Source organism: Callorhinchus milii, unplaced genomic scaffold, assembly GCF_018977255.1.
Source record: "Callorhinchus milii isolate IMCB2004 unplaced genomic scaffold, IMCB_Cmil_1.0 Scaffold1300, whole genome shotgun sequence".
NCBI lineage: Eukaryota > Metazoa > Chordata > Chondrichthyes > Chimaeriformes > Callorhinchidae > Callorhinchus > Callorhinchus milii.
Genome location: NW_024706041.1, coordinates 1 through 16,444, shown reverse-complemented (window position 1 = coordinate 16,444; position 16,444 = coordinate 1). Strand labels below are relative to the sequence as shown.

Sequence of the window (16,444 nt, the reverse complement as noted above, 5' to 3'; positions counted from 1 at the left end):
GTCCGCAACATGTCTGGCAAACAGGGAGACAGGATAGCATGAGAACACACAACAACACACGCAGGGCAGAGTCCCAGAGTGCTTGACAGTGGTGGAGCACGACGCCAAGCCAGGGGGAGAGGGAGGTGACCATACGCACGGTTGAAGAGGAAGATCTTCAGGCCCGACCTGAACACGGGCAAGGAGGGGTGAGGGGGGGGGGGAATTGAGGGAGACAGTTTCCAGAGTTTACTGTACGAGACAAAAGAATACCGTTGAGTTCACCATCCTGGCAGTCACACACACATGTCACCTCTATATAATACCACAAACATCTAATATTAACACTGAGACCTCCATATAGTCTGATATTAACAGTGACACCTCTATATAGTCTGATATTAACAGTGACACCTCTATAAAGTCTGATATTAACACTGAGACCTCTATATAGTCTGATATTAACAGTGACACCTCTATAAAGTCTGATATTAACAGTGACACCTCTATATAGCCTGATATTAACAGTGAGCACCTCTATATAGTCTGATATTAACAGTGACACCTCTATATAGTCTGATATTAACAGTGACACCTCTATAAAGTCTGATATTAACAGTGAGCACCTCTATATAGTCTGATATTAACAGTGACACCTCTATATAGTCTGATATTAACAGTGACACCTCTATAAAGTCTGATATTAACAGTGACACCTCTATATAGCCTGATATTAACAGTGAGCACCTCTATATAGTCTGATATTAACACTGAGACCTCTATATAGTCTGATATTAACAGTGAGAACCTCTATATATTCTGATATTAACAGTGACACCTCTATATAGTCTGATATTAACAGTGACACCTCTATATAGTCTGATATTAACAGTGACACCTCTATATAGTCTGATATTAACAGTGACACCTCAATATAGTCTGATATTAACAGTGACACCTCAATATAATAATAATAATCCTTGCATTTGATATAGCGCTTTTCACATCGGGAGGACGTCCCAAAGCGCTTCACAGAACACACTGTAAAGTGAACTGACTATATATTTGAGGGCGAACGCGGCAGCCAATTGCGCACAGTAATGTCCCACAAAGCGTTGTAGATTGAAAATGACCAATTTATTATTGGTTTTGGGTTTTGGAGGATTATTATTAGGCTCTGTGTGGAGTAAGGAAACTTGCCCGAGGTTTCACCCTCTGCCTGGAATTGAACTCAGGTCTCTCACTTGCAAAGCGAGTGCTCTAACCACTGAGCTACAGGACCTTCTATATAGTCTGATATTAACACCGAGATCTCTATATAGCCTGATATTAACAGTGACACTTCTAAATAGACTGATATTAACAGTGAGAACCTCAAAATAGTCTGATATTAACACTGACACCTCTATATAACCTGATATTAACACTAGTCTGATATTTTGACACCTCTATGTAGCCTGATATTTACAATGAGACCTTCTATATAGTCTGATATGAACAGTGAGAACCTCTATACAATCTGACACCCGCGAGTTACAGGTTGCACACCTGGCACCATCCAGTCACAGGTTGCTCACACTCACCCGTGCAGCCGTGTAGATGAGAGATCCAGGAATCTAGGGCCTTGAGGCTAAGGGAGAGGAATGTGAGAGGTTGACACTCTGAGATCGGGGGCAAGAGAGACACACGCCAGGGGCCCCGCACCGACACGCCAGGGGCCCCGCACCGACACGCCAGGGGCCCCGCACCGACACGCCAGGGGCCCCGCACCGACACGCCAGGGGCCCCGCACCGACACGCCAGGGGCCCCGCACCGACACGCCAGGGGCCCCGCACCGACACGCCAGGGGCCCCGCACCGACACGCCAGGGGCCCCGCACCGACACGCCAGGGGCCCCGCACCGACACGCCAGGGGCCCCGCACCGACACGCGCACATGCACTCACTCGCTTACTTCAGGAGGCCAAATATGAATGCGATGAACCTCTGGGCATTGCTGAGCTGGGGCAGCTGGCAAACGGTGCAATACAAGCTGTACAGCGAGCTCCTCACAGGGCCTGGGGGCGGCACACAGGCATCTCAGTCTCCACCCATCACCCTGCCCCCATGTCCCCTAGCCATTCCCATCGACTCCACCCTCTCCCATGTTCCCACCCACCCATCAACTCCTCCCCATGTCCCACCCACCCCCAACCCATCCCCATGTTCCCACCCACCCATCAACTCCTCCCCCATGTCCCCACCCACCCCATGTCCCACCCACCCATCAACCCTCCCCCATGTCCCTATCCTTCCCACCACCCCCACCCCTCCACCCCTTCCCACTGACTCTGACCTCTCGGGAGTCGAGGGGTTGGGGGGGGGGGTATGTGGGCACATCGTTAGCATGCAGTTAGCACTTGGAGGCTCTTGTACCTGGCCTGACCGACGCCACCACCACTCCCCAGGGTGCGCTCCGCCTATGGCCAGTAATCACGTCCTGCTGGTATGGCTTCAGCCCGTCCCTGATGATGGCGGTGACTGCAGGGCACAGGTCCCCCAGCACCAGCTGACCCACAGCCGGGCTCAACCGGCTGTCCCCAAGCTGGGCCTGCATACAAGACACGTCGAGGTTACGTCCTTGGGGTTGTTGGGAAATGATGAGGACATGGGGAAATGGGCAGGGTTGGTTGGTAGAGGGTGGGGACATGGGGACGTGGTCCGGCTCGGTGGGAACTTCATTGTCTGATCAGACTGTACTTGACAACAGGACTGGCCAATCGGGACTGTCACTGGGGCCTCTGGGAGTAATCCAGAGATCACCACTTTTGAGGTCCTACTCGTTAGCTTTTTCCGAGCTTCTAATATTCTCCCTGTAGGATCTATGTCATGGATCCCAACATGGACCACGACTTCTGGATGTTTCCCTTCCACCTGTAGAACATTTTGCACCTGTTCCGTGATGTCTTCAACCCTGACGCCTGGGAGGCAACAGACCATGTGAGAGTCACGTCTTTGGTTGCAGAAACATCTGTCTACTCCCTTCATCATTGTGTCCTCAATGACAATTCCATTGACACTCTTCCCTGTGTCCCCCTGTGCATCCATTTGCTTTTGACGCTCCTCCCCAGAGGTGTCATCACCCTGACCGGTATTCAATACAGAGAACTTGTTTGTGAGTGCCACACTCTCAGGGGATTTCTGCATTGCCCGTCCCCTCTTCCTACCATGCGGGTGGTCACTCTCTCACTCTCCTGCTGAACCCTCTGTGGCTGTGGGGTGGCCACCTCCTGAAACATTCAATCCATGAACTCTTCAGCCTCCCATATGCTATGTAGTGACACCACCCTCTCCTCAAGCTCAGAAACCCTCAGCTCAAGCTCGAGCAGCCGGAGGCACTTCCTACACTCGTGTCCAGGGCACACAAAGCATCCTGGAGTTCCCACATGGCACACATTGTGCAGGCAACCGGTCTCACCTGCCCTACCATACTCCCCGACATGTTTCATATTATTTTAATATAAATATTATATATTTTATAATTCTGCACCTCTTTCCCCTTCTGCACCGAATTCCCACTCTCACCAAATTCCTTAACAAAATTCTCACTCTGTTCCCTCCTCACACTGCTGGGCTCTCGACTCAAGACTGCCCAGAACTGGCCAATCAGTAGACAGTCACCAGGGCTCAGGCCCTGCCTGACAACAAGACTGGACAATCAGAAAAGAGCCAAGGGGGGGTAAGGGGGGGGGGGGGAAGGCTGCATCTGACAACAAGAAAAGCCAATCAGGATACAGTCGCCGGGGGCTCAAGCTGCACCTGACAACAGGACCAGCCAATCAGGAGACAGAAACTCAGAATCTGCCCAGCAACAGTACTGGCCAATCAGAAAACAGTAACCAGGGGTGGTGGGGCTCAGGCTGTATCTGACAACCGGACTGGCCAATCAGGAGACAATAACTGGGGTCTTAGGCTCTGCCCAGCAACGGGACTGGCAAATCAGGAGACAGTTACCGGGGGCTCAGGCTGTACCTGACAACATGACTGGCAAATCAGGAGACAGTTACCGGGGGCTCAGGCTGTACCTGACAACATGACTGGCAAATCAGGAGACAGTTACCGGGGGCTCAGGCTGTACCTGACAACATGACTGGTCAATCATAATAATAATGCTTGCATTGGATATAGTGCTTTTCTCGTCTTCTAGACGTCTCAAAGAGCTTCACTAAGTAGACTGTAAAGTGAATTGATTGTATATTTGTGGACAAAACACGGCAGCCAATTGCACACAGCAAGTCCCACAAACAGTCGTGGATGGAAAATGACCAAGTTAATTGTTCTTGAGGGATTATTATCAGGCGTGTGGAGTAACGAAACTTGCCCAAGATTTCACCCTGCTGGGAATCAAACCCAGGTCTCTCGCTTGTGAGGCGAGTGCCTCACGTCCTCCTGACGTGAAAGGCGCTTTATAAATGGAATCTTGTTGTTGTTGTAACCACCGAGCTGCAGGCTCCACAATAGGACTGGCCAGTCAGGAAACAGACACGGGGTGGGGGGGGGGGAAAAAGGGGGCTCAAACTCTGCCCGGCAACAGGACAAGCCAATCAGGAGACAGTCACCGGGATCTCTGGTTCTGCCTGGCAACAGGAAAAGCCAATCAGGAGAGGGGCTCAGGCTGTACATGACAACAGGACTGGCCAATCAGAAGACAGTCACGGGGAGGGGGCTCAAGCTGTACCTGACATCAGAACTGTCCAATCAGGAGATAGAAACCCAGAATCTGCCCGGCAACAGCACTGGCCAATCAGGAAACAGTAATGGGGGGGGGGGCGTTGAGGCACTGCCTGACAACAGGACTGGTGGTGGGGGGGGGGGGGAAAGGGGGGCTCAAACTCTGCCTGGCAACAGGACAAGCCAATCAGGAGATAGTGACAGGGGGCTTAGGCTGTATCTGACAACAAGACTGGCCAATCAAAGACAGCCACGGGTGGCTCAGACTCTGCCCGGCAACAGGACCGGCCAATCAGAAGACAGTCACGGAGGGCTCAGGCTGTACCTGACAACAGGACTGGCCAATCAGGAGACAGAAACTCAGACTCTGCCCGGCAACAGGACTGGCCAATCAGGATACAGTCACGGAGGGCTCAGGCTGTACCTGACAACAGGACTGGCCAATCAGGAGACAGAAACTCAGACTCTGCCCGGCAACAGGACTGGCCAATCAGGAGATAGTGACAGGGGGCTTAGGCTGTACCTGGCAACAGGACTGGCCAATCAGGAGACAGTCACTGGGGTCTCTGGTTCTGCCTGGCAACAGGACTGGCCAATCAGGAGACAGTCACTGGGGTCTCTGGTTCTGCCTGGTAACAGGACAAGCCAATCAGGAGATAGTGACAGGGGGCTTAGGCTGTACCTGGCAACAGGACTGGCCAATCAGGAGACAGGCACTGGGGTCTCAGGCTCTACGCGGCAACAGGACTGACCAATCAGGAGACAATCATGGGGTTCAGGCTCCACCTAGTAGCAGGACTGGCCAATCAGAAGACAGTCACGGAGGGCTCAGGCTGTACCTGACAACAGGACTGGCCAATCAGGAGACAGAAACTCAGACTCTGCCCTTGACAAGACTTGGGTCTTGTGCGAGCTGGAGGGAGAGGTGGGGAGTAACCGACAGGGGGTATTGTGGGGGGGAGTGACTGAGAGGCAGGGGAGGGGAGTGATGTCTTGGCCCTACCTTCTGCACAAGGTTTCTGGCAACACTAAAATGGCCGACGATCCTATCCACAGAGACGTTCACTGCCTGCAGCAAACCTGCAAACAAAGTGAATTTAAAACCTGTCACTCCCTCCCTCACACTCCCCTCCCTCCCCCCACACTCCCTCCCCCTCACACTCACTTTCCCCACACTCACTCACTCCCCCACACTCACTCACTACCACACTCACTCCCTCCCTCCACAATCACTCACTACTCCCACACTCATTGACCCCCACAGTCACTCACTCACCCTCACAATCTTTCACTCGCCCCACATTCACTCACTCCCCCCCCACCCCGCACCTCTTTTCTGCTGCAGTGTTGCGGACACATGGCCCTGGTCTCTGGGGGGGGTCATGTTGAAGTGCGAGCCGCCCTCCTTGGGGAAGGACTGACTGCGTCCAACTGATAAAATAATCACAAGATTCTGATCAGAGACAGCGAGAGATAGAGATAGACTCCCTACCCACCCACCACAGAAACCCCAAAACAACAGCCCACCAACCAATCTCCCCCCCCAAAACATAGCCTTATCTCTTTCTATATCCATGGAACATCGTCTCACTCTTTCCTCTCCTCTCTTACACTCACTATCTTCCCTTCTCTCACCCTCACGGTCATGGGTTTCCGTGTGTGTCAAGACACCCTGCTGATCACGGTGACGGGTTTCCATGTGGGTCAGACCAAAACGTCTTGAAGGGAGTAAAAATAATAATAATCCTTGCATTTGATATAGCACCTTATCAAGTCATTGAGACGTCTCAAAGCGCTTCACAGGTTACACTGTAAAGTGAATTGACTGTGTTTTGTGGGCAAAACATGGCAGCCAATTGCACACAGCAGTGTCTCACAAACAGTCGTCGATTGAGTGACCACATTTTTTGAGGCATTATGATCCCTGGAAAGTGATCCACCATTCGGCTAACAACTGGGTTTCCTACTTACTACTAGGTGTGTAGAGTAAGGAAACTTGCCTAAGGTTGTGGAGTCCTGTAGCTCAGTGGTTAGAGCACTCGCTTTGCAAGTGAGAGACCTGAGTTCAATTCCAGGCAGAGGGCGAAACCTTGGGCAAGTTTCCTTACTCCACACAGAGCCTAATAATAATCCCTCCAAAACCAACAACAATAATAAATTGGTCATTTTCAATCTACGACTGTTTGTGGGACATTGCTGTGCGCAATTGGCTGCCGCGTTCGCCCACAAATATACAGTCAATTCACTTTACAGTGTACTCTGTGAAGCGCTTTGGGACGTCCTCCCGACGTGAAAAGCGCTATATCAAATGCAAGGATTATTATTATTATTATTATTATCCTGCCCGGGAATCAAACCCGGGTCCTCTCGCTTGCGAGGCGGGAGCTCTACTACGCTACAGGACTACAATATTTGTCATGAACCCATATAATACACATGAAACACAGTAACAAACTCTTAACACTGGGATACAGATGTAAGCTGGCTGGGAGGTAAGGTAAGAGACAGAAAGGTAAGCCTGAAGGACTTTGCACAGAGAATGGTGAGGTGAGTGTGTGGAAAACGATCTTATCACAAGGAGAGGAAACTGAATAGATATCTAAGGGAGAAATTGATGGAGAGGGAGGGAGGGAAAGAATGGAGCATTGGGGCTGCTGGGATCTCTATCTCTCTCCAGGTCAGTGTCCTGACCGACAATCCTCAGAGGAAACGGTCTGTTTACCTCGTGGCTGTGTGAGAGACCTGGTCAAGGACAAAATGATCACTGTGTTCATCTGCAAAAACAGTCACTGCACTTGGCAGCAATAAACACAAACCACTCAGAGACGTGATAAGGCACAACAAACATTAAAACTCTCTCCTTTACTCGCACTCACTCTCTCTCTCCTTCACTCTCTCTCTCCTTCACTTGCACTCACTCCTTCACTTGCACTCACTCACTCTCTCCTTCACTCACTCTCTCCTTCACTCACACTCACTTGCTCTTTCTTTCCTTCACTCAGTGTCTGTGTGGGGGGGGGGAATGGGTGGGGGATAGGAAATAATAACACTACAGGCCACTGGCTTTCCTGGCTCTGGCCCAGGGCCCGGGCCGTGCCCAGTTTGACGAGCTGCTGCTTCTCCTCCAGCCACTCTCTGTGCTCAGCTTCCACCTGGACCTGCTCTTCCAATGCCACCACTTCCTGGAACAGCCAACCAATCACCTCTTGGACAGTCATTTGGCTAGTCAGCCCTCGGCCACCCAGCCCTCGGCCACTCAGCCCTCACTCAATCAGTTTCCAGCTTGGGGGGATGGCACCAATCAGCGAGGAGAGCAGCAGGCAGCCAATGAGAAATGTGAGATTAAGTGGGCAGGGAGTGGGGCAGAGAGCGCGGGGTCAGTGGGGGCCACACTACAGAAAGGGTTGGAGCAGGCAGTGGGGTGGGGGGAGAAGCTCACACACACACTATTGGAGCTGAAGAAAGATCCTCAGGCTCAGCCTGTGAGCTCTGTCACTGTGCCCCCAGCACAAGGCCCCCCCCAGGCTGTCACTGTGCCCCCAGCACAAGGCCCCCCCCAGGCTGTCACTGTGCCCCCAGCACTGAGCTGGGATCAGCGGGCAGCTCCAGGCTGGTGGCGGATGCTCGGTTTGAGCTCCCGTGTGTACCTGGCTCCCACCCCCATCCCCTCCGAGAGGTGTAGAATAGAGAGCAACGTCACAGTGCTAGGTGGGTCTCCCCTGCCAGCCCCACAGAGAGGCTGCCAGTCTCCAGCGACTGCCCAGCCAAACGCCAGCATTGTTAGCAGCCATCACCAGATAAGGTCCGGATCCTCGCCCGGCCAGCAGTTACTGCAGAGGGAGAGCGTGGCTCAGGAGGGGCTGCCAGAGGGCGAGAGGCTGTGGCTGGGAAGACTGTTCGGTGCTAAGGCTAAAACTTCCTACAATAATCAAGCAGCAGAACCTCAGAGAACACGGTAACAACTTGTAGATCTCTCTGTCTCTGTGTGTCTCTTCCCCTTACTTTCTCTCTCTCTTTATCCCTCTCTCTACCGTTCTCTCTACCCCCCTCTCTCTTCCCTTCTCCCTTGCCCCGTCTCCCCCCTCTCTCTCCCCCTTCTCTCTTCCCCTCTTTCCCCCTGACTCTCTCCCCCCTCTCCCTCTCTCTCTGTGTCAGGAAAGAGTGAGAGGAAATTTGTGATATTCCTTTCCCTGCAGGTTCCCCTCCCGATGGCTACAGCTGAACCTCGGTCAATGGGAAGATCTGCTCAAATCAGCCTCAAGCAGGACAGAGACATGGGGGAGCTCCCCTCACCCCCCCACCCATGAGCCTGGGGCCACGAGCCACACAGAGCCCCCACCACAGCAACAACAGGCCAGGCAGGGGCCTGAGCTCAGGTACGGCAGTACTACTTCACAGATGTGTAGAAGCTTTTAAACGGGATTGAATAAAGCGCTCTGGGACTCTATCCCGTGTGAAGGGCACTATATAAAGTTGTTGTTGAATAAAGGAAAGCTAGTGTAAAATAGTAAAACAGTCAGGCGTAGAAGTCAGGATAACATTTAAATTAAGGACAGAACGATTGCCAGATAAAAGAAGAAGGTCCAGTTCACCCTTCACAGCGTTCCAACCTATATACTGTATCTGTGTGTGTGTGTGTCACTCTGTCTCTGTGTGTATCTCTGTCTGTGTATGTGTCTCTGTCTCTCTGAGTGTGTCACTCTGTCTCTGTGTGTATATATGTTTGTCTATACTATATCCTCAGATATTATTTCCTAACAGAAATCTATCTCATTTGAAACAAACAATATTTTCTGCTTGCACCGTCTGTCTGCCTAGGGAGTCTAGGCATAAATTAGGCAAGTTTCCTTACTCCACACAGACACACCTGTGTTTCCCAGCAGTCAGTAGGAACCCACTTGTTAGTTGATTGGCGGATCACTTTCTGGGGGTAATAATCCCTTCAAAAATAACAATAAAAATAAATGGGCACTATATGAAAATCAAATGAGATAGATAAAATAAAAATAATGCGGTCATTCAATCCATGACTGTTTGTGGGACGCTGCTGTGCAGAATTGGCTGCCGCGTTTCGCCCACAAATATACAGTCAATTGACCTTACAGTGTATCCTGTGAAGCGCTTTGAGACGTCTCAAAGACGTGATAAGGCGTTGTGTCAAATGCCAAGATTATTGTAATCGAGTGTAAAGAAATCAAAGTGGTTTTGATGTGAAACTGACTGAGTGCATATAGGGGTTGTACACAAGTTCTAAAAGAGAAGTTGTTGTCTCGTGTCTCTGGTGCTGAGCTGTGGCTTGCCTTGCCTTGCAGAATGGTCAGGGTGCTGTGTGACCATGTGGCCAGTGAAAGGGGGCATCTGAGCTTCCGCAGAGGGGAGATGCTTCACGTCGTGGCCTGCGTGGACGAGGACTGGATTCGCTGTCGTCATGGAGATGCCACCGGCCTCGTTCCTATTGGATTCACCTCATTGCTGTAAATGGCGCTCGATAAACAGCCCACAGCTAACTGTGCTGTGCTGTACAGTCCTGTGCTGTGTTGTGCAGCGCAGGCCAATGCATGCAAGGCTGTACTGAAGAGTTAATCTCACACATAGCTACATTGTTTTGAGTTGCTCGCCCAGTACAAATGTGCAGCAAACTGGCTATGCCGGCAGTCACTTGGCACAACATCATTCCCATTGGTTCCCAGGAATGCCGCCGGCCACTGGGAATGCTGTCAGGATCCCTGGAATATTTTATGAGCGCTGGGATGCTACCTTGCTCGAAGGGACACTATATAAATGCTATATAAATGCCGTATAAGTTGTTGTTGTTGAATTTGGTCCAGATCCCGGGGAATGTCGGCAGATCCCTGGGATTGTCGGCAGATCCCAGGGAATACGACCACCTGATCTGAAGTGTCAGCAAGTGACTTGTGTTTCCCATGTGGGTATGTTACCTGGGAACAACTCATGGTTGGTGCTGTCTGTGTGTCTCAGTGTGTGTGTGTATCTCAATGTGTCTCAGTGTGTTTGTGTGTGTGTCTGTGTGTGTGTGTCTCAGTGTGTCTGTCTGTGTGTATCAGTGTGTGTGTTAGTGTGTCTGTCAGTGTGTATGCATGTAGGGAGTATGTTTGAGTGCGGGAGGTGTGCGTGTGTCGGGAGTGTGTGTGTAGGGAGTGTGTCCAGGGACTGTGTAGGGACTGTATGTATAGGTGTGTGCGTGTGTAGGGAGTGTGTGTGCAAGGGCTGCAGTGTAGGGTAAGCACTGAGGGTGTGTGCGCGTGTGTCTGTTGTAAATCATGTATGTGCTTCTTTCACTTCTCCTTCTGAGTAACCGTGCTAGACACACTGAGACACACACACATACACCCAAAGTGTCCTAGCTTCCACTCTCTCCATCGCTCCTGTATGCTCTCAATAAACACAGCGACCTTCATGGCATTAGTTCTTTGTGTGTCAGCTCAGTCGCTCATACTCTTGCATCTGAGTCAGAAGGTTATGGATTCAAGCCCCATGTCAGGACTTGGAATCATTGTAATAAATATATTGTGCTAATTTTATTGAATACGTTTTATTTTTTCTAAACTCAACCAATGTAGAATACAGCCCAGGTGTGTGTTTACTGGAGTCCTGTAGCTCAGTGGTTAGAGCGCTCGCCTCGCAAGGGAGAGGACCTGGGTTCGTTTCCCGGGCGGTTCAGGGCGAAGCATCAGGCAAGTTTCCTTATTCCATACACACACACACCTTTATTTTCCAGCAGTAAGTAATACGGGGCAAGGGCATTGAGGTACAGATCAGCCATGATAATAATAATAATAATAATCCTTGCATTTGATATAGCGCTTTTCACGTCGGGAGGACGTCCCAAAGCGCTTCACTGTAAAGTGAATTGACTGTATATTTGTGGGCGAATGCAGCAGCCAATTGCGCACAGTAATGTCCCACAAAGTGTTGTAGATTGAAAATGACCAATTTATTATTGTTTTGGTTTTGGAGGATTATTATTAGGCTCTGTGTGGAGTAAGGAAACTTGCCCGAGGTTTCGCCCTCTGCCTGGAATTGAACTCGGGTCTCTCACTTGGAAAGCGAGTGCTCTAACCACTGAGCTACAGGACTCCACAAATCTTATAGAATGGCAGAACAGGCTCGAGGGGCTGAATGGCCTCTTCCTGTTTCTATGTAAACCGGTTGTTAGTCGATAGATGGATTGCTTTTCAGGGTAATAAACCCTTCAAATAATAATAATAATGTGCTCACATCAATCCACGAGTGTTTGTGGGACGCTTCTGTGCGTAAATGGCTGCCGTGTTTCGCCCACAAATATATACAGTCACTACACTTTACAGTATATCCTGTAAAGCCCTTTGAGATGTTTCAAAGACATGATAAGGCGCTGTATCAAATACAAGGATTATTATTACAATGTGACGTAGTGGTTAGTTCGCTCGCCTCGCAAGTGAGAAGACCCGCGTTTGATTCCCGGGCAGGGCAAAACATTGGGCAAGTTTCCTTACTCCACACACACACGCACACACACACACACAACACCTCTGCCAGGATTTTTATTATTGTTATGTTGTTGGGAGACAAAAATGGAAATAGAAACGTGTTAGTTCCAAGGCAATCTTATCTGCAGAGGTTCCTAGTAATTGTTTGTGAAGTTCAGTGTGTTATCTGTACCTTTGGTACATTAACCTGCCCCGTGTCACAATAACACAGACATAAAGCAAATAACAGAGTGGCTGGTGGCTGGTGGCTGTGGGCAGTCATGGCCAGTGTGTCTGCCATCCTGAAACAAGTGAAGAGGAGGCTCCATTTGAAGAACTGTCTCGTGCGGGAATGCTTGGCGGAGTTCCTGGGAACTTTCCTGGTTATTGTAAGTGCTGCTGCCTCATTCTCACCACCGTCGACACCTGGGCTGTCAAACCCCATTGTTAAATACTCTGCGGTGTACAAAGTATCATTTATATTACACTGCATTGTTGAGTCATCTCTCTCTGAAGGGTAACCTCTCTCTCTCTCTCTGTAGAGTGATGCTTGGCTCCTGTCAGCGCCATCTCAGCTCAGGCGCTGACAGGAGCACTATTCATGGTTGCACTCCACCTCACCGAGCCAATAGGGAACCTTTGTGTCCTGTTCGACCCTCAGTTATCCTTAAATCCCACATTTGTGCGATGACCTGCTCTGCCTTTCCCCACCTCCGTAACATTGCCAGCCAACAGCCTCTGTGTGTGAGTGGGTGTGTGAGTGGGTGTGTGAGTGAGTGTGTGTATTTGTGTGTGTGTGTGAGAGTGAGTGTGTACAGTAACCTCTCTCTGTGTTGGCAGTTTATAGGAGGAGCAGCGGTTGCTCAGGTACAGACCACGAGCAAAGGTGCATACCTGTCCATTAACATTGGCTATGGTGTGGGCGTCATGTTTGGCATTTATGCAGCTGGAGGCGTCTCAGGTAGGCGACTTCCACCCCCACCCCTCCCCGCCTCCTCCCCCCCTACCCAGCCAACACTCCCCCCGCCCCATCACCCCCCACCTCCTCCCGCCCCCAGCCCCCCCCCCCCACCCTTTACAATATATCCTGTGAAGCACTTCAAAACTCTGTCACTCTCTCCCTCTATCCCTCCCTCCACCTTGCCCCTTCCTTCCCCATCTTCAGGTCGTGCCTGATCACCTTCCTCTTCGACCGTGTCTACGGTAACCTCCCACCTCCCCCAACTCGGCGTCGTGCTCCGCCACTGTCCATGGGGCTCTGTGTAAATGCAAGTTGTTGTTGTTGTTCTGGGCTTTACTGTGTCTACCCACTTTACTTTACCCGCCCGTACCCTCCGTTCCTCTGGCTCCGGTCTGCTCCACATCCCCCGCCCCAACCGCCCTACTATCGGTGGCCTTCAGCCTCTCAGCCCCCAGGCTCTGGAACTCCATCCCCAGTGCCTTCGCCGCTTCCTCCCTTTCCTCCTTCAAGGCCGGTCTCAAGACCTTTCTCTTTGACCGTACCTTCAGCTCTCCTCTCGACTCTCTACCCCCTCCTCGCTCCCTCCCTTCCCTCCCCTCACCCTGACCATTTCCCCCCAATGCTCGGGTCCTGACCCAACTGTACAGCGCCTTGGGACGTCCTCCCAACGTGAAAGGTGCTCAATAAATGGAATCTTGTTGTTGTTGTTGTTGTCTGTGGTTTATTATCAAGGTGCTCACTTGAACCCAGCCATCTCCATCTGCTTCTGTGTGTTGGGGAAGCTGCCGTGGTGGAAGCTGCCATTTTACATCCTGTCTCAGACCTTTGGAGCTTTCGTAGGTGCAGCTGTGATCTTTACCATGTATTACGGTACGTCACATCTCACCATATATACATCCCCTAAAATCCTGAGAACTCCACCCTGCCTTAACATGTCACTGGGCACATAGACCATTCAGCCCCTCCAGCCTGTTCCACCATTCTAATAGATTGTGGCTGATCTGTACCTCAACTACCACTTAAGTCAATATCCCGCCTGCATTTATTTCTGTATTTATACACACACCTAACTCCCCGCTCCTGATAACTAGTCACTGAGCTCTTTTCCCTCCCAGTGACCAGTTATCAGTTTACTGTAATAATAATAATAATAATCCTTGCATTTGATATAGCGCTTTTTCTCGTCGGGAGGACGTCCCAAAGCGCTTCACAGAACACACTGTAAAGTGAATTGACTGTATATTTGTGGGCGAACGCGACAGCCAATTGCGCACAGTAATGTCCCACAAAGTGTCGTAGATTGAAAATGACCAATTTATTATTGTTTTGTTTTGGAGGGATTATTATTAGGCTCTGTGTGGAGTAAGGAAACTTGCCCAAGGTTTCGCCCTCTGCCTGGAATTGAACTCAGGTCTCTCGCTTGCAAAGCGAGTGCTCTAACCACTGAGCTACAGGACTCCACACCTACTGTATTAGGGTCGTGTTCAATATCTCCTGGTCTCGCTTTCAAACCCCTCCACTGACTTGCCCTTCACTCACTCACACTCTCGCCTCCCAGTCAGGAGGTTGTGGGTTCAAGCCCCCACATTGGGACTTGGAATCACACAGCCTAAGCTGACGCTCCAGGCCAGGGGGAGCGCTGCTTTGTCAGAGACACCGTCCATCAGTTGAGACGTTAACCCGCTCTCCTGTCTGCCTGTGAACACGAATGATCTCCCGTGGCGCTATTTGAAAAGAGAGGAGTTTCTCTCGCTCTCTCCCTCCTGGTGTCCTGGGCGACAGATAAAACCACTCACTCACTTCACGGCTGTTTGCAAGGACGTCACTGCGTGCCACGTTACACACACAGTCACTACACTTTACAGTGAATCGTGGGAAGTGCTTTGAGATGTCCTCCTAACGTGAGAGGCTCTGTGTCAGATGTGAGTTTTACTGATTAAAATCCCATTGCAAGCGGCAGTGGGAGGGTGTGACTGACTGGGTGTGCGTTTATTAGATTCCATCATGCACTTCACTGGGGGCGAGCTGATAGCTGACGGTGCAACGCTGGCTACTGGGGGGATATTTGCCACCTACCCTGCCGTGTACCTCACCACACGTAATGGCTTCATTGACCAGGTAAGCTCAAGCCGGGGCGTGGTGGGTTGTCAGTACTGTTTCAGCCTGTTTCATGTCCCCGGCACACACATCCCTCCCTCCCTCGCATCCTTCTACCCCCACCCTCCCTCGCATCCTTCTCCCCCACCCTCCCTCGCATCCTTCTACCCCCACCCTCCCTCGCATCCTTCTCCCCCACCTCCCTTGCATCCTTCTACCCCCACCCTCCCTCGCATCCTTCTCCCCACCCTCCCTTGCATCCTCTATCCCCACCCTCCCTCGCATCCTTCTATCCCCACCCTCCCTCGCATCCTTCTATCCCCACCCTCCCTCGCATCCTTCTATCCCCACCCTCCCTCGCATCCTTCTATCCCCACCCTCCCTCGCATCCTTCTCCCCCACCCTCCCTTGCATCCTTCTATCCCCACCCTCCCTCGCATCCTTCTATCCCCACCCTCCCTCGCATCCTTCTATCCCCACCCTCCCTCGCATCCTTCTATCCCCACCCTCCCTCGCATCCTTCTCCCCACCCTCCTCGCATCCTTCTACCCCCACCCTCCCTTGCATCCTTCTATCCCCACCCTCCCTCGCATCCTTCTATCCCACCCTCCCTCGCATCCTTCTATCCCCACCCTCCCTCGCATCCTTCTACCCCACCCTCCCTCGCATCCTTCTACCCCCACCCTCCCTCGCATCCTTCTCCCCCACCCTCCTCGCATCCTTCTATCCCCACCCTCCCTCGCATCCTTCTATCCCCACCCTCCCTCGCATCCTTCTACCCCCACCCTCCCTCGCATCCTTCTCCCCCACCCTCCTTGCATCCTTCTATCCCACCCTCCTCGCATCCTTCTATCCCACCCTCCCTCGCATCCTTCTACCCCCACCCTCCCTCGCATCCTTCTACCCCACCCTCCCTCGCATCCTTCTATCCCACCCTCCCTCGCATCCTTCTACCCCACCCTCCCTCGCATCCTTCTACCCCACCCTCCTCGCATCCTTCTCCCCACCCTCCCTTGCATCCTTCTATCCCCACCCTCCCTCGCATCCTTCTATCCCCACCCTCCCTCGCATCCTTCTACCCCCACCCTCCCTCGCATCCTTCTATCCCCCCCTCCCTCGCATCCTTCTACCCCCACCCTCCCTCGCATCCTTCTATCCCCACCCTCCCTCGCATCCTTCTACCCCCACCCTCCCTGATCCCAACCCCCAGCTCAGGTGCAAATCGCTG

At 51.7% G+C, this 16,444-nt stretch overlaps 3 protein-coding genes across 5 annotated transcripts; 2 read left to right on the top strand and 1 right to left on the bottom strand.

The window, feature by feature from the left end:
- Positions 1-1,383: 1,383 nt before the first annotated feature.
- Positions 1,384-5,806, bottom strand: LOC103173383 (RUN and SH3 domain-containing protein 1-like). 3 transcript variants are annotated; one of them, XR_006086234.1, is made up of 4 exons: positions 5,693-5,806; positions 2,395-2,569; positions 1,934-2,036; positions 1,384-1,609 (listed from the first exon to the last, which is right to left on the bottom strand). XR_006086234.1 is itself a non-coding variant. In XM_042346677.1 (3 exons), exons 1-3 carry the CDS (start codon positions 2,666-2,668, stop codon positions 1,513-1,515), a joined length of 474 nt encoding a protein of 157 aa, XP_042202611.1. In that variant the 5' UTR covers positions 2,669-2,775; the 3' UTR covers positions 1,384-1,512. The 3 variants fall into 3 exon arrangements, 2 of the variants coding, with proteins under 2 accessions (XP_042202611.1, XP_042202612.1); XM_042346677.1 differs by lacking the exon at positions 5,693-5,806 and having other exon boundaries at positions 2,395-2,775; XM_042346678.1 differs by lacking the exon at positions 5,693-5,806 and having other exon boundaries at positions 1,569-1,609; positions 1,926-2,036; positions 2,395-2,775.
- A 1,422-nt stretch (positions 5,807-7,228) lies between these two features.
- LOC121852783 (RUN and SH3 domain-containing protein 1-like) lies at positions 7,229-11,307 on the top strand. Its single transcript, XM_042346676.1, has 5 exons — positions 7,229-7,236; positions 7,745-8,644; positions 8,886-9,065; positions 10,002-10,163; positions 11,271-11,307. Exons 1-5 carry the CDS (start codon positions 7,229-7,231, stop codon positions 11,305-11,307), a joined length of 1,287 nt encoding a protein of 428 aa, XP_042202610.1.
- Positions 11,308-11,332: 25 nt separating this feature from the next.
- On the top strand, positions 11,333-15,237 carry aqp10b (aquaporin 10b; the record flags this gene model as incomplete). Its single annotated transcript, XM_042346675.1, is given in 5 exon segments — positions 11,333-11,384; positions 12,391-12,547; positions 12,999-13,119; positions 13,852-13,989; positions 15,116-15,237. Coding segments are annotated over 4 exon segments (489 nt in total), but the record flags the coding sequence as incomplete, so codon positions are not given.
- Positions 15,238-16,444: the final 1,207 nt, after the last annotated feature.

Bases quoted from the DNA above. Each gene is read 5' to 3' on its own strand.
- LOC103173383 (XM_042346677.1), bottom strand. From the start codon at position 2,668: ATGTCCCCACCCTCTACCAACCAACCCTGCCCATTTCCCCATGTCCTC. The intron at 2,037-2,394 runs GTACAAGAGCCT...TGCCGCCCCCAG, and splicing joins GGTGGCGTCGGTCAGGCCAG to GCCCTGTGAGGAGCTCGCTG. The intron at 1,610-1,933 runs GTAAGCGAGTGA...CCTCTCCCTTAG, and splicing joins TTCATATTTGGCCTCCTGAA to CCTCAAGGCCCTAGATTCCT.
- LOC121852783 (XM_042346676.1), top strand. The intron at 8,645-8,885 runs GTAACAACTTGT...CTTTCCCTGCAG, and splicing joins GCAGAACCTCAGAGAACACG to GTTCCCCTCCCGATGGCTAC. The intron at 10,164-11,270 runs GTAAATGGCGCT...CAACCAATGTAG, and splicing joins ATTGGATTCACCTCATTGCT to AATACAGCCCAGGTGTGTGT.